Source organism: Pleurodeles waltl, chromosome 3_1 (genome assembly GCF_031143425.1).
Source record: "Pleurodeles waltl isolate 20211129_DDA chromosome 3_1, aPleWal1.hap1.20221129, whole genome shotgun sequence".
Lineage (NCBI taxonomy): Eukaryota > Metazoa > Chordata > Amphibia > Caudata > Salamandridae > Pleurodeles > Pleurodeles waltl.
This window is the reverse complement of record NC_090440.1, coordinates 782,612,367-782,639,957: the sequence shown is the minus strand read 5'-3', so window position 1 is coordinate 782,639,957 and position 27,591 is coordinate 782,612,367. Positions and strand designations below refer to the sequence as shown.

At 49.2% G+C, this 27,591-nt stretch overlaps 1 protein-coding gene across 5 annotated transcripts in view; it reads right to left on the bottom strand.

Annotated features, from left to right (window-relative positions):
• Positions 1 to 27,591, bottom strand: part of EIF4G2 (eukaryotic translation initiation factor 4 gamma 2) — a 269,529-nt gene that overhangs the window by 202,826 nt on the left and 39,112 nt on the right. For all 5 annotated transcript variants that reach the window (XM_069223604.1, XM_069223608.1, XM_069223605.1 and 2 more), the window contains 3 exons: positions 26,860 to 26,970; positions 16,228 to 16,311; positions 16,055 to 16,153 (listed from right to left, as the gene is read on the bottom strand). In XM_069223604.1, the coding sequence (XP_069079705.1) occupies positions 16,055 to 16,153; positions 16,228 to 16,311; positions 26,860 to 26,970 (294 nt within the window). The remainder of the gene's footprint in view (positions 1 to 16,054; positions 16,154 to 16,227; positions 16,312 to 26,859; positions 26,971 to 27,591) is intronic.

Here is a 27,591-nt window from a genome sequence, read left to right as displayed (position 1 = left end):
TTCGCAATGTTAGTCTATGAGAGATCTCGGGATCTCTTCAGCGCTGCAGGCAGGCAAGGGGGGGATTCCTCGGGGAAACCTCCACTTGGGTAAGGGAGAGGGACTCCTGGGGGTCGCTTCTCCAGTGAAAGTCCGGTCCTTCAGGTCCTGGGGGCTGCGGGTGCAGGGTCTCTCCCAGGCGTCGGGACTTTAGGTTCAAAGAGTCTTACAATGTCTAAGGTTTTGTTTAGACACTGTAGGGGTACCATGCTCATGCACTGGTACCCTCACCTAGGGTATAGTGCACCCTGCCTTAGGGCTGTAAGGCCTGCTAGAGGGGTGTCTTACCTATACTGCATAGGCAGTGAGAGGCTGGCATGGCACCCTGAGGGGAGTGCCATGTCGACTTACTCGTTTTGTCCTCACTAGCACACACAAGCTGGCAAGCAGTGTGTCTGTGCTGAGTGAGAGGTCTCCAGGGTGGCATAAGACATGCTGCAGCCCTTAGAGATCTTCCTTGGCATCAGGGCCCTTGGTACTAGAAGTACCAGTTACAAGGGACTTATCTGGATGCCAGGGTCTGCCAATTGTGGATACAAAAGTACAGGTTAGGGAAAGAACACTGGTGCTGGGGCCTGGTTAGCAGGCCTCAGCACACTTTCAATTGTAAACATAGCATCAGCAAAGGCAAAAAGTCAGGGGGCAACCATGCCAAGGAGGCATTTCCTTACACTAGGGGAGTTTCTTTCCACCACCTGAAAGCCTGCTTCGCTGCAGGGGTGATTTGTACTAGCTCGTCGAAAGAGCCTTCTGTCTGTTTCCATTGGTTGTCTAGCTGTTGCTGAAGAGTCCTCATGTGCAGGCGACAGTTCTTTATCAATGGAATGCAAGACGATAGTATCCCTAGAAAAGACTTGTAAGTCCGCACTGAAACGGACCTTTTTTTGCTGAGCTGTGCTGCTAAGTTTCGAAGTGTCTGTCTTCTGTCCTGTGAAGCAAAGGCTTTCGCTTGTAAAGTGTCTAAGATGGCTCCTAGAAACGTGATGTTTGGAGTGGGCTCTATGTGAGACTTGGGGTAATTGACCGTCAAACCCAAAGCTCCGAAAAGGGAGAGACATGTTTCCGTGTCTCTGGCAGCCTTAGACGCTGTACGTGCTTTTATTAGCCAGTCGTCTAGGTATGGGAACACCTGTACCCCTAATTGCCTGAGGTGGGCTGCCACTGGCGCCAAAACCTTGGTGAACACTCTTGGAGCTGACTTGAGGCCAAACGGAAGCACTCTGAACTGGTAGTGAATGCCTGCGACCCTGAACCGCAAGAATTTCCGATGATTGGGGTGAATTGGAATGTGGAAATATGCGTCCTGAAGCTCTAACGAGGTCATAAAATCCCCTCGGTTGAGGAGGCTCAGAACGTCTTGGAGAGATCATGCGAAAAGATTGCTTCCCGAGGTAACTGTGGAGCGAACTAAGATCGAGAATAGGCCTCCAGTCTCCGGTTTTCTTCCCGATAAGGAAAAAACGGGAGTAAAAACCTGTCCCCCTCTGGTTTCTTGGCACGATCTCTATTGCTCCCTTGCTCATTAAGATAGCAATCTGTTCCATAAGCTCGTTGAGATGGGCTGGCGGGGGGCCTCTTGGTGGTACTTGAGGAGGAGGCTGGTTGAATTCTAGTGTATGCCCCCGATTGATAATATCCAAAACCCATCGGTCTTGTTATTCTGGACCATTGGTGTAGAGATCCGGAAATTGTGCCCCCTATACGTGTGTCGGTGTAGGGGCTGGGTGCAGGCACTTGATGAGGGTCACTGCTTTCTAGCTGTTTCCTTGGTTCTGAAATCAGACTTTCCTCTCGTTTGTTGCCTGAAGCAAGCTGATTGCTGGCGAAAGGAATGCTGTTGTTGTTGGCCATAGGTTGAGCGAAATTGCCCTTGGTAAGAGAAGTAAGGTCGATATTGCTGAAAACCTCCTCTATGTGAAAAAGTACCTCTCCCTCTCGCTCCCCGAAAGGGTTGCCTCTTGTACTGCAGCGTTGCAAGCAACCTGGCTGTTTCAGTGTCTGCCTTGATAGACTGCAATGCATCGTCGACATGTTTTCCAAACAAAAGCTCGCCATCATACGGCATGTCTAACACTTAACTGAGCTTCCGGCCTAAAAGAGGTAGCCTTTAGCCACCCTTGGCGTCTGAGAACCACCCCCCCGGCAAATTGTCGAAAACATCAATGGCAGAGTCTATGATTTCAGCCGAAATCTTTTCTCCTTCTTGAAGAATTCTGCGTGCCTCTGCTCTACTGGATTCAGGTATCATGTCAATGAATTGTGACATGTCAGACCACATCTGACGATCGTATCTCCCAAGTATCGCTAGAGAGTTGGCCGCTCTAACAGTGGTGGCAGCCAAGGTTGACATTTTTTTTATCTATGGAGTCCAGACGCCGTCCTTCCTTGTCTGGAGGAGCAGTCAGAGAAGCTGACGGATTCCTGGATCTTCTCTGAGCTGCTTGTGAGATAACCGAATCCGGCTTAGGATGGCTGATTAGACATGCTGGGGAGTTCTCAGGAGCCTCATATTTCTTTTCTAGTCTGGGCAAGACTGCAGGAATGGAGGACGGAGTCTGCATGACTTAAGCCTTCTTCCCAGATGAAATCGACAATGGGAATGGCCCTTACCGATTTTCTAGTGTCTTCTTTAAAGTCATAAAGAAAGCAATCTGATTGTTTTGACGTAATCGGTAGCTGGAATCTTTTAGCAGCTCTCTCCATGACACTATGGAAACCCCCAATGTCCTGCGGTGGAGAGTCTACTGGCGGTGGTGTAGACTGAGATAAGGTCTGGATCTGATATTCATCCCATTCCGGTATTAAAGAGTCTGAGTCCTGTATCTCCCCTTCTTCCTGTTCCTCCTCGGATGACGGTGACGCAATACCCTGAACCGATGGAGGTGCTGTGGTAGGGTCTGGGAATCCTTAAGGCCTAGCTGGAGTGGACACTGGTGTCTGTGGAGGCTGTACCGGTGTAGAAGAACCAGGCGGGGGAACCTCGCATAGTAGTCCTGCATCATTTGCTGAAGGTTGTTAATCAATGATACCGGCATTTGAACTGTCTGTTCTGGTTGTTCGAAATGTCCTTGATCCTGTTGGTGTGAAAAAGACTGCAGATCCTCTTCTTCATCTTCCTCTTGGCATTTTATACGTAGTTCGGACAGACTATGCGCTACCTGAAAAAATCCGCCAGAGTACCCATCGCCATCATCATCAGCAAAAATATGCTGCGGAGGAACGGGTGCAACCTTGCTAGACGATGTATGCGATGGTAGTAATAAAGAGGACCTGCTTTGTACAGGTAAAATTCTTTGCGGTAGGTAAGGAGATGCCCCAGGAAAATTAACCGTCGACGGAGCAGGCGTCGACGGGGCCGTCGGTGTAGTTTGTGGTACCAGTGTCGACGAAGGACCCGTCGACGAAGCTAATGTCACTGCGTCACCGGTCGACGGGGTTGACATCGACGGAGTTTGCTATCAGGCGCATCGATGGAATCTTCGTCGGCGAAACCGACGGCGACCTCCTGAATTTCTTAGTCGATGAATGCGTCGACGGCAAAGATTTTAGCTTCTTACCCGTCGACGGCTTCTTAGTGATCTTCAAAGTGTGCGACGAGGACGGACCATACTTCAGACTCACCGATGTTATCGTCGTAGACAACAGCGGAGACGAAGTCACTATCATCGGTGACGGAGGAGCTGTAAACGTAGCCGTCATCGTGGTCGTTGTCACAGGTAGACCTGTCGTCGACGGAGTGCTTGTCGACGGTGTAGATTTTTTTGGACGTCGGAGGCAGTGAACTTGAAGGCTTTTTAAGCTTCTTTGAAGAAGCAGGTGTTGATGGTTCTGAGTGAACCCTGCCACTTGCTACCTTAGATGTTGAAGGTAGATCCCTGGTGTCCTTAAAAGCATGCAGCTTCTTGGCTGAGTTACTGCTTGTAGGGGATAGGCTCTCCACAGACCTCTTTCTTTTCCTTGAGGTCACTGAAGTGTCACTCTCCTCTTCAGAAAGAGCTTCTCTTGCCTTCTTCTGGAGCCAAAGTAGGAGCCTGGCTTCTCTGTCCCTCAGTCTTATTAGGAAAGGTCCTGCAGATCTTACAGTCCTTGACCTTATGCTCTGGATGTAAGCAATAGATACATTCTTTGTGAGGATCCTCACAGTGAAGTCTCAATTTGCCACAGGTCCCCACAAGGTCTAAAAAGGCCTTTTCTTGCGGACATGATGGAAAAAAGTCTTGAAGAAAAAAGTGAAGTGAAAAATTTCTAAGGATTTCTCTTGAAGAGATGGAAAACTGAGCAGAGCTCAGGGAGACTCCCTTACACACAACGTGCAGTAGAAAATCTGACAGACTGAGCCTCTGTGCTGAGGGTTCTGAGGAGGTGGTCACGTCTGATTGGTTGAAGTTTGGGCTCTTTATAAAGAGGCTAATAGTTCTATAATTGAATGTTTTTTCCTATGGATTACAGTAAAAAAAAAAAGTTTCTCTATTTACTGCTTTCTATGTACCGTGGGACTCCCACTTCAACGACGGGGAATGATTCAAGCATGTGAATCTATGAAAGATACCCCAATACTGGAGAAGTATTGTTATTTTTAGCAGGTAAGTAAATCACTTACAGATCTCAGTTTTGGGTCCAAAGTAGCCCACCGTTGGGGGTTCAGAACAACCCCAAAGTTACACCAGCAGCTCAGGGCCGGTCAGGTGCAGAGGTCAAAGAGGTGCCCAAAACACATAGGCTTCAATGGAGAGAAGGGGGTGCCCCGGTTCCAGTCTGCCAGCAGGTAAGTACCCGCGTCTTCGGAGGGCAGACCAGGGGGCTTTTGTAGGGCACCGGGGGGGGGGGGGGGGGGGGGGGGGGGGAGTCCACACATAAAGTACACCCTCAGCAGCGCGGGGGCGGCCGGGTGCAGTGTGCAAACAAGCGTCGGGTTCTCTGTAGGTTTCAATGGGAGACCAAGGGGTCTCTTCAGCGGTGCAGGCAGGTAAGGGGGGGCTCCTCGGGGTAGCCACCACCTGGGCAAGGGAGAGGGCCTCCTGGGGGTCACTCCTGCACAGAAGTTCTGATCCTTCAGGTGCTGGGGGCTGCGGGTGCAGGGTCTTTTCCAGCCGTCGGGAAATTAGAGTTCCGGCAGTCGCGGTCAGGGGGAGCCTCGGGATTCCCTCTGCAGGCGGCGCTGTGGGGGCTCAGGGGGGACAGGTTTTTGTACTCACAGTATCAGAGTAGTCCTGGGGTCCCTCCTGAGGTGTTGGATCGCCACCAGCCGAGTCGGGGTCGCCGGGTGCAGTGTTGCAAGTCTCACGCTTCTTGCGGGGAGCTTGCAGGGTTCTTTAAAGCTGCTGGAAACAAAGTTGCAGCTTTTCTTGGAGCAGGTCCGCTGTCCTCGGGAGTTTCTTGTCTTTTCGAAGCAGGGGCAGTCCTCAGAGGATGTCGAGGTCGCTGGTCCCTTTGGAAGGCGTCGCTGGAGCAGGATCTTTGGAAGGCAGGAGACAGGCCGGTGAGTTTCTGGAGCCAAGGCAGTTGTCGTCTTCTGGTCTTCCTCTGCAGGGGTTTTCAGCTGGGCAGTCCTTCTTGTAGTTGCAGGAATCTAATTTTCTAGGGTTCAGGGTAGCCCTTAAATACTAAATTTAAGGGCGTGTTTAGGTCTGGGGGGTTAGTAGCCAATGGCTACTAGCCCTGAGGGTGGGTACACCCTCTTTGTGCCTCCTCCCAAGGGGAGGGGGTCACAAGCCTAACCCTATTGGGGGAATCCTCCATCTGCAAGATGGAGGATTTCTAAAAGTTAGAGTCAGCTCAGCTCAGGACACCTTAGGGGCTGTCCTGACTGGCCAGTGACTCCTCCTTGTTATTCTCATTATTTTCTCCGGCCTTGCCGCCAAAAGTGGGGGCCGGGCCGGAGGGGGCGGGCAACTCCACTAGCTGGAGTGTCCTGCTGGGTTGGCACAAAGGAGGTGAGCCTTTGAGGCTCACCGCCAGGTGTGACAATTCCTGCCTGGGAGAGGTGTTAGCATCTCCACCCAGTGCAGGCTTTGTTACTGGCCTCAGAGTGACAAAGGCACTCTCCCCATGGGGCCAGCAACATGTCTCGGTTTGTGGCAGGCTGCTAAAACTAGTCAGCCTACACAGATAGTCGGTTAAGTTTCAGGGGGCACCTCTAAGGTGCCCTCTGGGGTGTATTTTACAATAAAATGTACACTGGCATCAGTGTGCATTTATTGTGCTGAGAAGTTTGATACCAAACTTCCCAGTTTTCAGTGTAGCCATTATGGTGCTGTGGAGTTCGTGTTTGACAGACTCCCAGACCATATACTCTTATGGCTACCCTGCACTTACAATGTCTAAGGTTTGGCTTAGACACTGTAGGGGCACAGTGCTCATGCACTGGTGCCCTCACCTATGGTATAGTGCACCCTGCCTTAGGGCTGTAAGGCCTACTAGAGGGGTGACTTATCTATACTTGCATAGGCAGTGAGAGGCTGGCATGGCACCCTGAGGGGGGTGCCATGTCGACTTACTCATTTTGTTCTCACCAGCACACACAAGCTGGCAAGCAGTGTGTCTGTGCTGAGTGAGGGGTCTCCAGGGTGGCATAAGACATGCTGCAGCCCTTAGAGACCTTCCCTGGCATCAGGGCCCTTGGTACCAGAGGTACCAGTTACAAGGGACTTATCTGGATGCCAGGGTCTGCCAATTGTGGATACAAAAGTACAGGTTAGGGAAAGAACACTGGTGCTGGGGCCTGGTTAGCAGGCCTCAGCACACTTTCAATTGTAAACATAGCATCAGCAAAGGCAAAAAGTCAGGGGGTAACCATGCCAAGGAGGCATTTCCTTACACTTGAGATCCAATGTTGACATGTATTCCTCCTTTTTTTAGTAAGGGAACCACGTCTTGAAGTGTTACCATGCGGAAGTGGTCTGATTTGATTAAGAGATTCAGTGTTCAGAGATCTAAGATGGGTCTTAACGTTTTGTCCTTTTTTGAAATTAGGAAATAGTGAGTAGACACCTGTTCCTTTCTGATGATTGGGTACTAGTTCTATTGCTTGTTTTTGTAAGTGCTTGGACCTCTATTTGTAATAGAGGTAAGTGTTTGGACAGATTGTGTGTTCTTGGTGGCACATCTGGCGGGAATTTTGTGAATTCTATGCAATAACCATGTTGGATAATTGATAGGACCCATGCATCTGTGCACCACCGGTGATAAGTGTTGGGGTTTTGTGACGAAGTCACTGTTTAGTCTGGCTTGGTTGCTTGGAACTTACCCCTTCCTCTTGTGAATTGTCCTCTATAGGAACCACAAAACCCTCCCCTTTGATATTGTGCCCGATAGGTGGGTCTGGTTTGAGAGGTGGAAGGCTGATGTTTGCTGTCGAAAACCTCCTCTAAATTTTGGTTTCCTAAAAGGTGCCTGACTTGTGGGGAATAGAGGGCGCCCATGGCTTTGGCTGTGTCCGTGTCTTTTTACAACTTCTTAATTGCTATGTCAACTTCTGGCCGAAACAGCTATTCCTGATTAAAATGGCATGTTCAACACTGCTTGTTGGATCTCTGGCTTGAATACAGAACTTCTTAACCACGCATGCCTGCGAATGGTTACCGACGTGTTGACCGTTAGTGCTGCTGTGTCTGCAGAGTCTAGGGCAGACCTTATCGGGTTGTTAGATATGGCCTGTCCTTCCACAACCTGTTGGACATGTTTCTGATGTTCCTTGGGCAAGTGCTGTAAGTGTTGCATCTCGTCCCAGTGTGCCTTGTCGTAGCGAGCAAGGAGGGCTTGCGAATTAGCAATCTGCCATTGATTGGCGCTTGTGCTGCCACTCGTTTGCCCGCAGCGTCAAACTTTCTGCTCTTTGTCAGGCGGTGGAGCGTCTGACGATTGAGAGTTTGCTCTTTCTTGCTGCTCCTACAACCACTGAGTCCGGTGTAAGTTGTTGTGTTATGAACACAGGATCTGTTGGGGGCGGCTTGTACTTCTCAACCCTAGGCGTGATAGCCCTTCCCTTAACTGGCTCCTGGAATACTTGCTTTGCGTGTTTGAGCATACCCGGGAGCATTGGCAGACTGATAGGAAGCGTGGGTATATGCCAAGCGGTTGAACAGGAAATCATCCTCTATTGGCTCAGAGTGCATTTCTACGTTGTGGAACGTAGCTGCCCTGGATAGTACCTGCGTATACGCAGTACTGTCTTCTGGAGGTGACAGCTTTGTTGGATAACAATCCGAACTGTTATCTGAAACTGGTGCATCATATAAGTCCCATGCATCAGCATCATCCTGTGTCATCCCTGTATGTGTGGGTGACTGCATTGGAGGTGTTCCCACTGGAGACAGTCGTGCTGAGTGTGGTGGGGACGGTTGTGGTGAAAACCTTGGTGGTGGGGATTCGTCTCTAACCACCTTTGCCTTAGGCTGCATTTCTGTCTCCTGAAATGAGAGTTTCCTTTTAGACTTGATGATTGGAGGTAGTTTGTATTTTTCCAGTCTCTTTCTGGATATGCAACCTCCTTTGAGTATGGTTCAGTTCTTCCATACTTAATTCCTGCTCAAATCTGGGTCTTTCCTTCATTTGGCTGGAAAGTCCTTGCTCTTCTGTGAAAGAGCTTCTTTTCGGCTCCAAAGCCGCTTTTTTCAGTACCAAGGTTTCAGATAGTCTTTCGGTTTCGAATTTATTTCTCACTTTGGGTGAGTTGAACTCTCGGGTGTCGAGATCGTTCGGTGCCGGAATTTCGATCGGCGTCAAAGTCTTCGGCAAATCCCTGGCCTTTTTCAGTGCCGATGTTTGGTCACCTTTTCGATGGGTTAAGCCATGGCCTGTTGGCAGTGGCCTCCCCTTGGCCTTAAATATCTGTGTGTGAGTTTTGGACCTCACACTGCCTGTGGCATAGATAAGTCACCCCTCTAGCAGGCCTTACAGCCCTAAGGCAGGGTGCACTATACCACAGGTGAGGGCATAGGTGCATGAGCACTATGCCCCTACAGTGTCTAAACAAAACCTTAGACATTGTAAGTGCAGAGTAGCCATAAGCGTATATGGTCTGGGAGTCTGTCAAAAACGAACTCCACAGCTCCATAATGGCTACACTGAATACTGGAAAGTTTGGTATCAAACTTATCAGAATAATAAACCCACACTGATGCCAGTGTTGGATGTATTAAAAAATGCACACAGAGGGCATCTTAGAGATATCCCCTATTTTACTCAATTGTTTAGTGCAGGACTGACTGGTCTGTGCCAGCCTGCTGCTGAGACGAGTGTCTGACCCCATACGGTGAGAGCCTTCGTGCTCTGAGGACAGAAACAAAGCCTGCTCTGGGTGGAGGTGCTTCACACCTCCCCCCTGCAGGAACAGTAACACCTAGCAGTGAGCTTCAAAGGCTCAAGCTTCGTGTTACAATGCCCCAGGGCACTCCAGCTAGTGGAGATGCCCGCCCCCTGGACCCAGCCCCCACTTTTGGCAGCAAGTCCAGGAGAGATAATGAGAAAAACAAGGAGTCGTCACTGGCCAGTCAGGACAGCCCCTAAGGTGTCCTGAGCTGAGGTGACTGACTTTTAGAAATCCTCCATCTTGTAGAAAGAGGATTCCCCCAATAGGGATGTGCCCCCCTCACCTCAGGGAGGAGGCACAAAGAGGGTGTACCCGCCCTCAAGGACAGTTAGCCATTGGCTACTGCCCTCCCAGATCTAAAAACACCCCTAAATTCAGTATTTAGGGGCTCCCCAGAACCTAGGAACTCAGATTCCTGCAACCTAAGAATAAGAGGACTGCTGAGCTGAAAAACCATGCAGAGAAGACGGAGACACCAACTGCCTTGGCCCCAGGTCTACTGGCCTGTCTCCCCCCTTCGGAAGAAAACTGCTCCAGCGACACTATCCCCAGGACCAGCGACCTCTGAATCCTCAGAGGACTGCCCTGCTCTAAAAGGACCAAGAAACTCCCGAGAACAGCGGCCCTGTTCAACAAAAACTGCAACTTTGTTTCCAGAGCAGCAACTTTAAAGACCCCTTGTAAGGAAATGCCTCCTTGGCATGGTTGCCCCCTGACTTTTTGCCTTTGCTGATGCTATGTTTACAATTGAAAGGGTGCTGAGGCCTGCTAACCAGGCCCCAGCACCAGTGTTCTTTCCCTAACCTGTACTTTTGTATCCACAATTGGCAGACCCTGGCATCCAGATAAGTCCCTTGTAACTGGTACTTCTAGTACCAAGGGCCCTGATGCCAAGGAAGGTCTCTAAGGGCTGCAGCATGTCTTATGCCACCCTGGAGACCTCTCACTCAGCACAGACACACTGCTTGCCAGCTTGTGTGTGCTAGTGAGGACAAAACGAGTAAGTCGACATGGCACTCCCCTCAGGGTGCCATGCCAGCCTCTCACTGCCTATGCAGTATAGGTAAGACACCCCTCTAGCAGGCCTTACAGCCCTAAGGCAGGGTGCACTATACCATAGGTGAGGGTACCAGTGCATGAGCATGGTACCCCTACAGTGTCTAAACAAAACCTTAGACATTGTAAGTGCAGGGTAGCCATAAGAGTATATGGTCTGGGAGTTTGTCAAACACGAACTCCACAGCACCATAATGGCTACACTGAAAACTGGGAAGTTTGGTATCAAACTTCTCAGCACAATAAATGCACACTGATGCCAGTGTACATTTTATTGTAAAATACACCACAGAGGGCACCTTAGAGGTGCCCCCTGAAACTTAACCGACTATCTGTGTAGGCTGACTAGTTTTAGCAGCCTGCCACAAACCGAGACATGTTGCTGGCCCCATGGGGAGAGTGCCTTTGTCACTCTGAGGCCAGTAACAAAGCCTGCACTGGGTGGAGATGCTAACACCTCCCCCAGGCAGGAATTGTCACACCTGGCGGTGAGCCTCAAAGGCTCACCTCCTTTGTGCCAACCCAGCAGGACACTCCAGCTAGTGGAGTTGCCCGCCCCCTCCGGCCAGGCCCCACTTTTGGCGGCAAGGCCGGAGAAGATAATGAGAAAAACAAGGAGGAGTCACTGACCAGTCAGGACAGCCCCTAAGGTGTCCTGAGCTGAAGTGACTCTAACTTTTAGAAATCCTCCATCTTGCAGATGGAGGATTCCCCCAATAGGGTTAGGATTGTGACCCCCTCCCCTTGGGAGGAGGCACAAAGAGGGTGTACCCACCCTCAGGGCTAGTAGCCATTGGCTACTAACCCCCCAGACCTAAACACGCCCTTAAATTTAGTATTTAAGGGCTACCCTGAACCCTAGAAAATTAGATTCCTGCAACTACAAGAAGAAGGACTGCCCAGCTGAAAACCCCTGCAGCGGAAGACCAGAAGACGACAACTGCCTTGGCTCCAGAAACTCACCGGCCTGTCTCCTGCCTTCCAAAGATCCTGCTCCAGCGACGCCTTCCAAAGGGACCAGCGACCTCGACATCCTCTGAGGACTGCCCCTGCTTCGAAAAGACAAGAAACTCCCGAGGACAGCGGACCTGCTCCAAGAAAAGCTGCAACTTTGTTTCCAGCAACTTTAAAGAACCCTGCAAGCTCCCCGCAAGAAGCGTGAGACTTGCAACACTGCACCCGGCGACCCCGACTCGGCTGGTGGCGATCCAACACCTCAGGAGGGACCCCAGGACTACTCTGATACTGTGAGTACCAAAACCTGTCCCCCCTGAGCCCCCACAGCGCCGCCTGCAGAGGGAATCCCGAGGCTTCCCCTGACCGCGACTCTTTGAACCTAAAGTCCCGACGCCTGGGAGAGACCCTGCACCCGCAGCCCCCAGGACCTGAAGGACCGGACTTTCACTGGAGAAGTGACCCCCAGGAGTCCCTCGCCCTTGCCCAAGTGGAGGTTTCCCCGAGGAATCCCCCCCTTGCCTGCCTGCAGCGCTGAAGAGATCCCGAGATCTCTCATAGACTAACATTGCGAACCCGACGCTTGTTTCTACACTGCACCCGGCCGCCCCCGCGCTGCTGAGGGTGAAATTTCTGTGTGGACTTGTGTCCCCCCCGGTGCCCTACAAAACCCCCCTGGTCTGCCCTCCGAAGACGCGGGTACTTACCTGCAAGCAGACCGGAACCGGGGCACCCCCTTCTCTCCATTCTAGCCTATGTGTTTTGGGCACCACTTTGAACTCTGCACCTGACCGGCCCTGAGCTGCTGGTGTGGTGACTTTGGGGTTGCTCTGAACCCCCAACGGTGGGCTACCTTGGACCAAGAACTGAACCCTGTAAGTGTCCTACTTACCTGGTAAAACTAACAAAAACTTACCTCCCCCAGGAACTGTGAAAATTGCACTAAGTGTCCACTTTTAAAACAGCTATTTGTCAATAACTTGAAAAGTATACATGCAATTTTGATGATTTGAAGTTCCTAAAGTACTTACCTGCAATACCTTTCGAATGAGATATTACATGTAGAATTTGAACCTGTGGTTCTTAAAATAAACTAAGAAAAAATATTTTTCTATAGAAAAACCTATTGGCTGGATTTGTCTCTGAGTGTGTGTACCTCATTTATTGTCTTGTGTATGTACAACAAATGCTTAACACTACTCCTTGGATAAGCCTACTGCTCGACCACACTACCACAAAATAGAGCATTAGTATTATCTCTTTTTGCCACTATCTTACCTCTAAGGGGAACCCTTGGACTCTGTGCATACTATTCCTTACTTTGAAATAGTACATACAGAGCCAACTTCCTACACCCCTGCAATTCCGGCCAGAAGCGTGAGACTTGCAACACTGCAACCGGCGACCCAGACTCGACTGGTGAAGAAACGACGCTACAGGGAGGACCCCCAGGCGACTCCAAGACTGAGTAACCAAAGTTGTCCCCCCTGAGCCCCCACAGCGACGCCTGCAGAGGGAATCCCGAGGCTCCCCCTGACCGCGACTGCCTGACTGAAATACAGACGCCTGGAAAAGACCCTGCACCCGCACCCCCAGGACCTGAAGGATCGGAACTCCAGTGCAGGAGTGACCCCCAGGAGGCCCTCTCCCTTGCCCAGGTGGTGGCTACCCTGAGGAGCCCCCCCCTTGCCTGCCTGCACCGCTGAAGAGACCCCTTGGTCTCCCATTGATTCCTATTACAAACCAGACGCTTGTTTGCACACTGCACCCGGCCACCCCCGCGCTGCTGAGGGTGTACTTTGTGTGGACTTGTGTGTCCACCCCCCCCCCCCCCCCCTCCGGTGCCCTACAAAACCCACCTGGTCTGCCCTCCGAAGATGCGGGTACTTACCTGCTGGCAGACTGGAACCGGGGCACCCCCTTCTCCATTGAAGCCTATCTGTTTTGGGCACCACTTTGAACTCTGCACCTGACCGGCCCTGAGCTGCTGGTGTGGTAACTTTGGGGTTGCTCTGAACCCCCAATGGTGGGCTACCTTGGACACAAACTTGAACCCCGTAGGTGGTTTACTTACCTGCAAGAACTAACATTAACTTACCTCCCCTAGGAACTGTGAAAATTGCACTGTGTCCACTTTTAAAACAGCTATATGTGTTTTATGTAAAAAGTATATATATGCTATTGTGATTATTCAAAGTTCCTAAAGTACTTACCTGCAATACCTTTCAAATGAGATATTACATGTAGAATTTGAACCTGTGGTTCTTAAAATAAACTAAGAAAAGATATTTTTCTATACAAAAACCTATTGGCCTGGAATTGTCTGAGTGTGTGTTCCTCATTTATTGCCTCTGTGTATGTACAACACATGCTTAACACTACCCCTCTGATAAGCCTACTGCTCGACCACACTACCACAAAATAGAGCATTAGTATTCTCTTTTTGCCACTATCTTAGCTCTAAGGGGAACCCTTGGACTCTGTGCATACTATTCTTTACTTTGAAATAGTGCATACAGAGCCAACTTCCTACATTCCTCCTCTTGAGAAAGGGGAGACAAGTTCCTTTACCTCTTTGTCCATGTGTTCTTACGTTGTCCAAGTCGTTTGAGGTATGTGAAACCCCTTCAGACTCATTGACATCCCTCTTTCTGGATGAGCAGCCATCTCAGCTTCAGGACGCTTTTTTTTGGTTCTATCTCTGCCATCTTTTCTTGGGTGTCAAGACTCAGTCTTCCTCTTCGGTGTTGAAGTCCTTCAAAGGCACATCAGTCATCGAGCTTCAGAGTTCTGCTAGCAGCCAGTCTTGTTTGACTCTCGAGCATCTTTTCACGACTGATTTCTCGTGTTCTCCTGTGGAGTCTTTCGAAGGATCAGAGGTGTTCGGTCTGACGGCGTACCTGCAGTCAGCAAATGTTCCAAGTAGAGGCTCCACTTATACACCCTTGAGTAGGATTTTCATGACTGGCAGTTATCAATGATTTACCCATGGTCTCCAACTTTTTGGTTGCTTGACCTTTAATGTTGGCAATTTAAGTTCTACATCCGAAGTCTCTCCCTCAGCTTCCTTGGCATCATTTTCCTCATCGCTTGAGACCCAGGTCCTTTAAGGATGGTGTTATCTGTTGACAATGCATGTTGTAATGGGCTCATCTCAGTCTCTCCCCCTCACGCTTAGTGTCTTAGACGTGAAGACCGAGCAAGCATTGCAGTTCTCATTTGGTGGCTGACTGGAAGGCAAAGAACACAGACCAGGGACTTGCCTTTGTGAGAACTTGAGGGCAGTTCCCACAGGACTGTAATGGTGTCTTCATCTGGCCTCTCTGGAATCTCCCCCGCCCCTCAGGAATATCTCCCATCCCCCACAAAAAAACAGTAATTCGATAGACCCTTTAGAAATTTAGCTTATGCTCAGATTAGTCTTTCAGTACCTCGAGATCCATGATGGTAAACGACTGGTGAACTCTGCATGTTGACGTGTACATCAGAAACTTACTGAAATAAAGTACACCAGGATTCTCCAAATGTCTATCGTGAGCTGCCAGTAGCTCACAGGCTAATCCAGATTAGTTTACTGAAAGGTGTTAAGCATTAAATTTCCTACCTATGATCTAATTAAAAAAAAAAAAAAATTAAAAAAATAACAAACCAGGCTCCGTGTCAGAGAAGGGTGTGCAGGAGCTGCATAGATGCCACTCTTGTTAAACATGTGCAGGCTCCTGCCTTTTAAGACCTGGAATGTTGGGCCTCCACTTTTCTGTCCATCACTCCTTTCCCTTTGTGTTTCCATCGCAGTAACTTTCGCTTTCCTTCTCTTTATTTCTCATTTTCCTCCCATGCCCCTCGCTTTCTTCATTCTCTTTGTTCCTTCTGTTCATTCCTTTTTCCCTTCCAAATTTCCTTCACACTTTTGTACCATTTCTTTTTGCTTCCAGTTTGTCTCTTACTGCTCTACCTTCTTTTTCCCTTTTATTTCAAATCCTTTTTAGGAATCCTTACCTATTTTATATATTGGGCAGTAGCTCATGCCAGTTTTCACTTATCTGAAGTTCCTCTTCTATTTAAAAGGCTGGAGACTCCTGGTAGACTTACCCAAATTCTATATGAAGAACGCTATAGGAAGCACGTTCTTTACGACCTGCAGTAGAAAAGCAGGTGAGATGACCGGAGGGGGAGAGCGACACCTCACTGGGTGGAGTTAAGGTTCACATCCAATGAGCCAAGTGCTACTAAAAGGGCACTAGTTTATGGCCTTTGAGGCAAGTTGCAAAATCATTCATACTGCTATTTTAAGATTAACATGAGCAACCACCAAACACCACCCTGCCCCCCGCAAGCGTGAATGTTAGCACATGAACCCAGTGCTGAAGAACCTCTAAGCTTGCAATTGAGATCTATGGAAAAAGGCACATTCCAGTAAGAATTTTAAAAAAGCACAGATCTGTACAATATGGTGGGCTGAAGCAGTCACACAATCTGCAGCAGAGGGAGGAAAAAAAAAAAAAATAACTGACTTGAATGAATAAGCGTCAAAGAAAAGGGAACCTAGATGCTGTATTATCCAGTAAAGGAAGAGTAGCTAATTGTGTAGTAACAACTACAACAGGACAAAAAACGCCGGGAGTAGCAACACCACCATAATACATGGTGACTGGACTAATCTCTATGATGCAGTACTTTTAAAACAAGACTCACTTTTGAAGCCTCTTGACGGACTTGATTGATAGTCTTTGGTCCATTGTCTATGAAAGCTTTACGAGGAGTCCAGCGATTTCCTCGTAACTCCACGGTATCCTGAAAAGAATATATAATGAATATCCATTTGCTGCTTTTCCAGTAAAGGGTTAAACATTGACAAACTAGCTTACCTGCAGCAGAAAGCGAATTCTTGCTGGTAATTCCTTACTGGACATCAAGGCGCGCATACGTGAGAAGTACTGATCCATTAAGGACTAGAAATAAAAAATAACTATTAATGCTGAGTACTTAACATAAGATAAAAGCACAAAATGAACATAGAAAGTGTAAGCTATACCTGTCTGCAGCATGGAATACTTTTAGCATTTGGAGCGTAGAGAGCAGACCTGGTATGTGATGACACCTATGGTGTTTGCCCCTTATACCAAGTCCAGGCAACCCCTGTTAGTGAAACAGGGCCTAGGAAGCCAGAGCTCTCTAGTGGTAGCAGCCAAGACTCATCTAGGAGTGTAAAGCATTTGAAATACCACAGTAACTTCACATGAAAGTAACCACAGTTGCAATTTTTTTTTTAAATAAATAAATTTAAAATAACTCTGAACTAGATGACTTATAGGTAGTGCCCCCACTGGAGGTAAGTACATACTATATATGGAACATTTTACTCACCCAGTACACATCTGTTCGTGGCATGTAGTGCTGCACATTCACATGCTTTGCACAACTCCATCTAGTGTTGGGCTCGGAGTGTTACAAGGTGTTTTCCTTAGAAGAGGCTTTTTCGAGTCACGAGAACAAGTCAAGACGACCCCTATCAGAAGTGCAGGGAGAGACCTTTCCGTGAGCCTAAACGCGATGTGGTGGACTATGTGCTTGGCTTCCGCTCTAGGGTGGCTGAATACATGGTAAAGGCATCCAAAAACCCTGAGGCCAGCCAACAACTACAGAAGTTGTGGCATGCCTAAAAGGCTGCACTGGAAGAATTCCACCCAGGGCAGAAAGTTTGAGTTCTGAAGCCTGTGGCTCCCAGGGCACTACAGGACAGATGAAATGGTCCTTAAACACTAGAAGAGTCAGGTCACTTACTTGGTGGACCTGGGCACTAGCAGGACACCCAAGAGGGTGATCCATGATAACCGCCTTAAGCTCTATGATAGGGCAGATATAACCATGCTGATGAGGATCAGGAAGCAGGGAGTGAACCTATCCCTGACCTCTCAACTGACCCTAAAGATGAGACAGTAGATAGAGTGGTCTATTTAGGCAAGTCCTACAGCAGTATGCGGCGCTCTTTGACCCCTGGTCAGACACACCTCTGTACCCATGATGTGGACAAAGGAGACAGTTTATCTGTCAGATCAACACTGTACAGACAGTCTGACCAAGTCAAACAGAGCATCTAAGTGGAAGTCCACAACATGCTGGAGTTAAGGGTAATTAAGCACTGACAGGCCCTGGGCTAGCCCAGTGGTCTTAGTGCCCAAACCTCATACCAAAGGTGGCAAGAGAAATGAGGTTCTGTGTGGACTACGGAGGACTCAATTCTGTCACCAAGACAGATGCACACCCTACCCAGAGCAGATGAACGAACTGACAAATTAGGTACAGCCAAATTCTTAAGTACTGTAGGAAGTCGGCTCTGTTTGCACTATTTCAAAGTAAGCAATATGTAAGGAAATGCCTCCTTGGCATGGTTACCCCCTGACTTTTTGCCTTTGCTGATGCTATGTTTTGAATTGAAAGTGTGCTGAGGCCTGCTAACCAGGCCCCAGCACCAGTGTTCTTTCCCTAACCTGTACTTTTGATTCCACAATTGGCACACCCTGGCATCCAGATAAGTCCCTTGTGTAAGGAAATGCCTCCTTGGCATGGTTGCCCCCTGACTTTTTGCCTTTGCTGATGCTATGTTTACAATTGAAAGTGTGCTGAGGCCTGCTAACCAGGCCCCAGCACCAGTGTTCTTTCCCTAACCTGTACTTTTGTATCCACAATTGGCAGACCCTGGCAGCCAGATAAGTCCCTTGTAACTGGTACTTCTAGTACCAAGGGCCCTGATGCCAAGGAAGGTCTCTAAGGGCTGCAGCATGTCTTATGCCACCCTGGAGACCTCTCACTCAGCACAGACACACTGCTTGCCAGCTTGTGTGTGCTAGTGAGGACAAAACGAGTAAGTCGACATGGCACTCCCCTCAGGGTGCCATGCCAGCCTCTCACTGCCTATGCAGTATAGGTAAGACACCCCTCTAGCAGGCCTTACAGCCCTAAGGCAGGGTGCACTATACCATAGGTGAGGGTACCAGTGCATGAGCATGGTACCCCTACAGTGTCTAAACAAAACCTTAGACATTGTAAGTGCAGGGTAGCCATAAGAGTATATGGTCTGGGAGTTTGTCAAACACGAACTCCACAGCACCATAATGGCTACACTGAAAACTGGGAAGTTTGGTATCAAACTTCTCAGCACAATAAATGCACACTGATGCCAGTGTACATTTTATTGTAAAATACACCACAGAGGGCACCTTAGAGGTGCCCCCTGAAACTTAACCGACTATCTGTGTAGGCTGACTAGTTTTAGCAGCCTGCCACAAACCGAGACATGTTGCTGGCCCCATGGGGAGAGTGCCTTTGTCACTCTGAGGCCAGTAACAAAGCCTGCACTGGGTGGAGATGCTAACACCTCCCCCAGGCAGGAATGGTCACACCTGGCGGTGAGCCTCAAAGGCTCACCTCCTTTGTGCCAACCCAGCAGGACACTCCAGCTAGTGGAGTTGCCCGCCCCCTCCGGCCAGGCCCCACTTTTGGCGGCAAGGCCGGAGAAAATAATGAGAAAAACAAGGAGGAGTCCCTGGCCAGTCAGGACAGCCCCTAAGGTGTCCTGAGCTGAAGTGACTCTAACTTTTAGAAATCCTCCATCTTGCAGATGGAGGATTCCCCCAATAGGGTTAGGATTGTGACCCCCTCCCCTTGGGAGGAGGCACAAAGAGGGTGTACCCACCCTCAGGGCTAGTAGCCATTGGCTACTAACCCCCCAGACCTAAACACGCCCTTAAATTTAGTATTTAAGGGCTACCCTGAACCCTAGAAAATTAGATTCCTGCAACTACAAGAAGAAGGACTGCCTAGCTGAAAACCCCTGCAGAGGAAGACCAGAAGACGACAACTGCCTTGGCTCCAGAAACTCACCGGCCTGTCTCCTGCCTTCCAAAGATCCTGCTCCAGCGACGCCTTCCAAAGGGACCAGCGACCTCGACATCCTCTGAGGACTGCCCCTGCTTCGAAAAGACAAGAAACTCCCGAGGACAGCGGACCTGCTCCAAGAAAAGCTGCAACTTTGTTTCCAGCAGCTTTAAAGAACCCTGCAAGCTCCCCGCAAGAAGCGTGAGACTTGCAACACTGCACCCGGCGACCCCGACTCGGCTGGTGGCGATCCAACACCTCAGGAGGGACCCCAGGACTACTCTGATACTGTGAGTACCAAAACCTGTCCCCCCTGAGCCCCCACAGCGCCGCCTGCAGAGGGAATCCCGAGGCTTCCCCTGACCGCGACTCTTTGAACCTAAAGTCCCGACGCCTGGGAGAGACCCTGCACCCGCAGCCCCCAGGACCTGAAGGACCGGACTTTCACTGCAGAAGTGACCCCCAGGAGTCCCTCTCCCTTGCCCAAGTGGAGGTTTCCCCGAGGAATCCCCCCCTGGCCTGCCTGCAGCGCTGAAGAGATCCCGAGATCTCTCATAGACTAACATTGCGAACCCGACGCCTGTTCCTACACGGCACCCGGCCGCCCCCGCGCTGCTGAGGGTGAAATTTCTGTGTGGACTTGTGTCCCCCCCCCCCCCGGTGCCCTACAAAACCCCCCTGGTCTGCCCTCCGAAGACGCGGGTACTTACCTGCAAGCAGACCGGAACCGGGGCACCCCCTTCTCTCCATTCTAGCCTATGTGTTTTGGGCACCACTTTGAACTCTGCACCTGACCGGCCCTGAGCTGCTGGTGTGGTGACTTTGGGGTTGCTCTGAACCCCCAACGGTGGGCTACCTTGGACCAAGAACTGAACCCTGTAAGTGTCTTACTTACCTGGTAAAACTAACAAAAACTTACCTCCCCCAGGAACTGTGAAAATTGCACTAAGTGTCCACTTTTAAAACAGCTATTTGTCAATAACTTGAAAAGTATACATGCAATTTTTATGATTTGAAGTTCCTAAAGTACTTACCTGCAATACCTTTCGAATGAGATATTACATGTAGAATTTGAACCTGTGGTTCTTAAAATAAACTAAGAAAAGATATTTTTCTATATAAAAACCTATTGGCTGGATTTGTCTCTGAGTGTGTGTACCTCATTTATTGTCTATGTGTATGTACAACAAATGCTTAACACTACTCCTTGGATAAGCCTACTGCTCGACCACACTACCACAAAATAGAGCATTAGTATTATCTCTTTTTACCACTATTTTACCTCTAAGGGGAACCCTTGGACTCTGTGCATGCTACTCCTTACTTTGAAATAGCACATACAGAGCCAACTTCCTACACCTTGTAACTGGTACCACTGGTACCAAGGGCCCTGATGCCAGGGAAGGTCTCTAAGGGCTGCAGCATGTATTATGCCACCCTGGAGACCCCTCACTCAGCACAGACGCACTGCTTACCAGCTTGTGTGTGCTAGTGAGAACAAAATGAGTAAGTCGACATGGCACTCCCCTCAGGGTGCCATGCCAGCCTCTCACTGCCTATGCAGTATAGGTAAGACACCCCTCTAGCAGGCCTTACAGCCCTAAGGCAGGGTGCACTATACCATAGGTGAGGGTACCAGTGCATGAGCACTGTGCCCCTACAGTGTCTAAGCAAAACCTTAGACATTGTAAGTGCAGGGTAGCCATAAGAGTATATGGTCTGGGAGTCTGTTTTACACGAACTCCACAGCACCATAATGGCTACACTGAAAACTGGGAAGTTTGGTATCAAACTTCTCAGCACAATAAATGCACACTGATGCCAGTGTACATTTTATTGTAAAATACACCACAGAGGGCACCTTAGAAGTGCCCCCTGAAACCTAACCGACTATCTGTGTAGGCTGACTGGTTCCAACAGCCTGCCACACTAGAGACATGTTGCTGGCCCCATGGGGAGAGTGCCTTTGTCACTCTGAGGCCAGTAACAAAGCCTGCACTGGGTGGAGATGCTAACACCTCCCCCAGGCAGGAGCTGTAACACCTGGCGGTGAGCCTCAAAGGCTCACCCCTTTGTCACAGCCCAGCAGGGCACTCCAGCTTAGTGGAGTTGCCCGCCCCCTCCGGCCACGGCCCCCACTTTTGGCGGCAAGGCTGGAGGGAACAAAGAAAGCAACAAGGAGGAGTCACTGGCCAGTCAGGACAGCCCCTAAGGTGTCCTGAGATGAAGTGACTAACTTTTAGAAATCCTCCATCTGCAAGATTAGGGATGTGACCCCCTCCCCTTGGGAGGAGGCACAAAGAGGGTGTAACTCACCCTCAGGACTAGTAGCCATTGGCTACTAACCCCCCAGACCTAAACACGCCCTTAAATTTAGTATTTAAGGGCTCTCCCTGAACCTAGAAATTAGATTCCTGCAACTACAAGAAGGACTGCTGAGCTGAAAGACCCCTGCAGAGGAAGACCAGAAGACACCAACTGCCTTGGCCCCAGACTTACCGGCCTGTCTCCTGCCTTCCAAAGAACCCTGCTCCAGCGACGCTTTCCAAGGGACCAGCGACCTCTGAATCCTCTGAGGACTGCCCTGCTTCGAAAAAGACAAGAAACTCCCGAGGACAGCGGCACTGCTCCAAAAGAACTGCAACTTTGTTACAAGGAGCAGATTTAAAGACCCCTGCAACTCCCCGCAAGAAGCGTGAGACTTGCAACACTGCACCCGGCGACCCCGACTCGACTGGTGGAGAACAACCAACTCAGGGAGGACCCTCCGGCGACTCTACGACTGAGTAACCAAAGTTGTCCCCCCTGAGCCCCCACAGCGACGCCTGCAGAGGGAATCCCCAGGCTCCCCCTGACCGCGACAGTCTGAACTCCATTTCCCGACGGCTGGGAAAGACCCTGCACCCGCAGCCCCCAGCCCCTAAAGAAACGGAACTTCTGTGCAGGAGTGACCCCCAGGAGGCCCTCTCCCTTGCCCAGGTGGTGGCTACGCCGAGGAGCCCCCCCCCCCCCTTGCCTGCGACGCTGAAGAGATCCCTTGATCTCTCATTGACTTCCATTGAAAACCCGACGCGTGTTTGCACACTGCACCCGGCCGCCCCTGCGCTGCTGAGGGTGTACTTTCTGTGCTGACTTGTGTCCCCCCCGGTGCCCCACAAAACCCCCCTGGTCTGCCCTCCGAAGACGCGGGTACTTACCTGCTGGCAGACTGGAACCGGGGCACCCCCTTCTCTCCATTGAAGCCTATGTGTTTTGGGCACCTCTTTGACCTTTGCACCTGACCGGCCCTGAGCTGCTGGTGTGATAACTTTGGGGTTGCTCTGAACCCCCAACGGTGGGCTACCTTGGACCAAAAACTGAAAACTGTAAGTGACTTACTTACCTGTGAAAACTAACAATAACTTACCTCCCCCAGGAACTGTGAAAATTGCACTAAGTGTCCACTTTTAAAACAGCTTATTGTGTTTTATGTGAAAAGTATACATGCTAAAGTAATGATTCAAAGTTCCTAGAGTACTTACCTGCAATACCTTTCAAATGAGCTATTATATGTAAAATTTTAACCTGTGGTTCTTAAAATAAACTAAGAAAAGATTTTTCTATAACAACCTATTGGCTGGATTTGTCTCCGAGTGTGTGTACCTCATTTATTGCCTATGTGTATGTACAACAAATGCTTAACACTACTCCTTGGATAAGCCTACTGCTCGACCACACTACCACAAAATAGAGCATTAGTATTATCTCCTTTTGCCACTATCTTACCTCTAAGGGGAACCCTTGGACTCTGTGCATACTATTTGTAAAGAAATGGCTCCCTGTTGCAGTTACCCCCCACTTTTTGCCTGATACTGATGCTGACTTGACTGAGAAGTGTGCTGGGACCCTGCTAACCAGGCCCCAGTACCAGTGCTCTTTCACCTAAAAATGTACCATTGTTTCCACAATTGGCACAACCCTGGCACCTAGGTAAGTCCCTTGTAACTGGTACCTCTGGTACCAAGGGCCCTGATGCCAGGGAAGGTCTCTAAGGGCTGCAGCATGTCTTATGCCACCCTAGGGACCTCTCACTCAGCACAGACACACTGCTTGCCAGCTTGTGTGTGCTGATGGGAGAAAATGACTAAGTCGACATTGCACTCCCCTCAGGGTGCCATGCCAACCTCCCACTGCCTGTGGCATAGGTAAGTCACCCCTCTAGTAGGCCTTACAGCCCTAAGGCAGGGTGCACTATACCACAGGTGAGGGCATATGTGCATGAGCACTATGCCCCTACAGTGTCTAAGCAAAACCTTAGACATTGTAAGTACAGGGTAGCCATAAGAGTATATGGGCTGGGAGTCTGTCAAAAACGAACTCCACAGCTCCATAATGGCTACACTGAATACTGGGAAGTTTAGTATCAAACTTCTCAGAATAATAAACCCACACTGATGCCAGTGTTGGATTTATTAAAAAATGCACACAGAGGGCATCTTCGAGATACCCCCTGTATTTTACCCAATTGTTCAGTGCAGGACTGACTGGTCTGTGCCAGCCTGCTGCTGAGAGACGAGTGTCTGACCTCATGCAGTGAGAGCCTTTGTGCTCTCTGAGGACAGAAACAAAGCCTGCTCTGGGTGGAGGTGCTTCACACCTCCCCCCTGCAGGAACTGTAACACCTAGCAGTGAGCTTCAAAGGCTCAAGCTTCGTGTTACAATGCCCCAGGGCACTCCAGCTAGTGGAGATGCCCGCCTCCTGGACCCAGCCCCCACTTTTGGCGGCAAGTCCAGGAGAGATAATGAGAAAAACAAGGAGGAGTCACTGGCCAGTCAGGACAGCCCCTATGGTGTCCTGAGCTGAGGTGACTGACTTTTAGAAATCCTCCATCTTGTAGAAGGAGGATTCCCCCAATAGGGATAGGAATGTGACCCCCTCCCCTTGGGAGGAGGCACAAAGAGGGTGTACCCACCCTCAGGGCTAGTAGCCATTGGCTACTAACCCCCCAGACCTAAACACGCCCTTAAATTTAGTATTTAAGGGCTACCCTGAACCCTAGAAAATTAGATTCCTGCAACAACAAGAAGACGGACTGCCTAGCTGAAAACCCCTGCAGAGGAAGACCAGAAGACAACAACTGCCTTGGCTCCAGAAACTCACCGGCCTGTCTCCTGCCTTCCAAAGAACTCTGCTCCAGCGACGCCTTCCAAAGGGACCAGCGACCTCTGAAGACTGCCCTGCTTCGACGACAACAAGAAACTCCCGAGGACAGCGGACCTGCTCCAAAAAGACTGCAACTTTGTTTCAAGAAGCAGCTTTAAAGAACCCTGCAACTCCCCGCAAGAAGCGTGAGACTTGCAACACTGCACCCGGCGACCCCGACTCGGCTGGTGGAGAACCAACACCTCAGGGAGGACCCCCGGACTACTCTACGACTGAGTACCAAAACCTGTCCCCCCTGAGCCCCCACAGCGCCGCCTGCAGAGGGAATCCCGAGGCTTCCCCTGACCGCGACTCTCTGAAACCTAAGTCCCGACGCCTGGAAAAGACCCTGCACCCGCAGCCCCCAGGACCTGAAGGACTGGACTTTCACTGCAGACGTGACCCCCAGGAGTCCCTCATCCTTGACCAAGTGGAGGTTTCCCCGAGGAAGCCCCCCCCCTTGCCTGCCTGCAGCGCTGAAGAGATCCCTTGATCTCTCATTGACTTCCATTGCGAACCCGACGCTTGTTCTAACACTGCACCCGGCCGCCCCCGCGCCGCTGAGGGTGAAATTTCTGTGTGGGCTTGTGTCCCCCCCGGTGCCCTACAAAACCCCCCTGGTCTACCCTGCGAAGACGCGGGTACTTACCTGCTGGCAGACTGGAACAGGGGCACCCCCTTCTCTCCATTGAAGCCTATGTGTTTTGGGCACCTCTTTTGACCTCTGCACCTGACCGGCCCTGAGCTGCTGGTGTGGTAACTTTGGGGTTGCTCTGAACCCCCAACGGTGGGCTACCTTGGACCAAGAACTGAACCCTGTAAGTGTCTTACTTACCTGGTAAAACTAACAAAAACTTACCTCCCCCAGGAACTGCGAAAATTGCACTAAGTGTCCACTTTTAAAATAGCTATTTGTGAATAACTTGAAGTATACATGCAATTGAAATGATTCAAAGTTCCTAATGTACTTACCTGCAATACCTTTCAAACAAGATATTACATGTTAAATTTGAACCTGTGGTTCTTAAAATAAACTAAGAAAAGATTTTTCTATACAAAACCTATTGGCTGGATTTGTCTCTGAGTGTGTGTACCTCATTTATTGTCTATGTGTATGTACAACAAATGCTTAACACTACCCTCTGATAAGCCTACTGCTCGGCCACACTACCACAAAATAGAGCATTAGAATTATCTACTTTTGCCACTATCTTACCTCTAAGGGGAACCCTTGGACTACGTGCACACTATTTCTTACTTTGAAATAGTATATAAAGAGCCAACTTTCTACTAGTGCTCTCAAGGCAGGGGAGATGTGGACTTGTGGCTTTACACGTAATAGTATGTTCTAGAAATAAAGAAAATAATTTTGCAATCTAAAAACCATTAGTCTGGAGTCAAGTCATTGAGTATGTGCTTCTATTGTCTGTGTGTACAACAAATGCTTTGCACTACCCTGATTAGCCTAACTGCTTGACCACACTAACACAAAAGAGCATAAGTATTATCTACCTTAACCTTTGTTAAGCCTCTGGGGAACCCTTGGACTGTGCACACTATCATTTTGATATAGTATATACAGAGCCCCGCTTCCAACATTTGGTAATTTATTAAGAGCCAGCTTTGTACATGAGCCAGTGGGCTGACAACCTTTAGGGTGACTACACCTTTATGACCACTTCCTAACCATAGTGGCTAAATTGCTTCCAAAGATGAAAGCATTTAAAAGGTGTTGTCCACTTCAGCTCCCCATGGTCATTTTCTTAGTCTGTCAAGGTAGATCAAATAAATATTTGTTCACTGTTTTTTCCTTTACGTCCACTTAGCGATGTACAGTTCACCTGATAAAGTTTTAGCAAAGTTTTTCGGCAAATTTTTAAAGTTCTTCCCTGAGTTGGAGACTTATCTACAAAAACATCCAGACCCAACAGTGGAAAAAAAATATTTGAAGATGGTGAACTAATGTGAGACCATCTGGAGGAAGTACTTCAATGGTCACAAGGAGACGCCAAAAGTTGGTCTGTCAAAGCCCACCCAAATAAAAAAAAAGTAGAATAAGACGACACTACAAATTGGGTGAAATAGAAAGTTACACACCCAAACAGTAGATGGTCAAATGCACATCATGTGCATCCAGAGAAGATTCACGCTGCAAAATGGTAGGGAAGGCCCATTCACCCTTTCTCCTTATTGCCTGCATACAGAAAGTGAAAGCTATTTTCAATGAAAAGGTGGCAGTTACACCTTATGAGTATTAACTGCTCACCTGCATCCTGTTGTGCAATGATGAACAGAGATTAAATACAGAATTCAGTCTTGTGTATGCAGCACTTCATATCAAGGATCTTACCATAACAGACATCCACAAAAACAAAAGACTACATCACAGGTCATCAAGGCAATCGCATGCTCAATAATAAAAAAGCAAAGAAACACATACCTTGGCTTTTGCATGGTCTAGTCTAGGACCCACAGTTCTCATTATCTGACAGAGACACTCCAAATCCTCTCCCATATCCTTAAGTTGAACTCTCTTCTTCTTTTCCAAAAGCTAGAATAATAATTGCATCAGGTGATTAAAATCAAAGACACCAAACTGAAAAGAATAACCTGAAAGCACTTTAAAGGTGCGTTTCCTTGCTCCAAATAAAATTCTACTAAGACTTTTCTTTATCAGACACTGCACACTTCCTGAAACGTAGGCTAAACTCAGAAGCTTTTCCATTCAGCAATCAGTTGCTGTACATTTGAAGACCCAGGTGAAACATTGTGATGTCCATCCCCGCCATCAGTCTGTATGGACAAACTATGATGCTCTGTCCTCAAAACTAGTTTACCTCACGGAAGAGTTTACGCACCATACCCTGTATCCCCCCCAAAGTCCCCTGCTTGACAAGGGGTTCAGGAAAATGATTTGTTTCAAGGCACGGAGTTGTCAGTGCAGGTCCATCAAGGACGGGAAAATTAGTAAAACCCAATGAGCTATTCCTGCTATATTCATCCATAAACATCTAAAAGTTAAGGGCTAGCTTGGTCACTCGCAGTCCCTGGTGAAACCGGCATCTTTCCCAGACTATGGAAGAAGTCACTGTCCAAAGAGTTCACTTCAAATTCTGCTGGCTTCACAACTCAATGGCTGTAAACTGGGTGGTGTTTGGTCCATGTAGTTGCA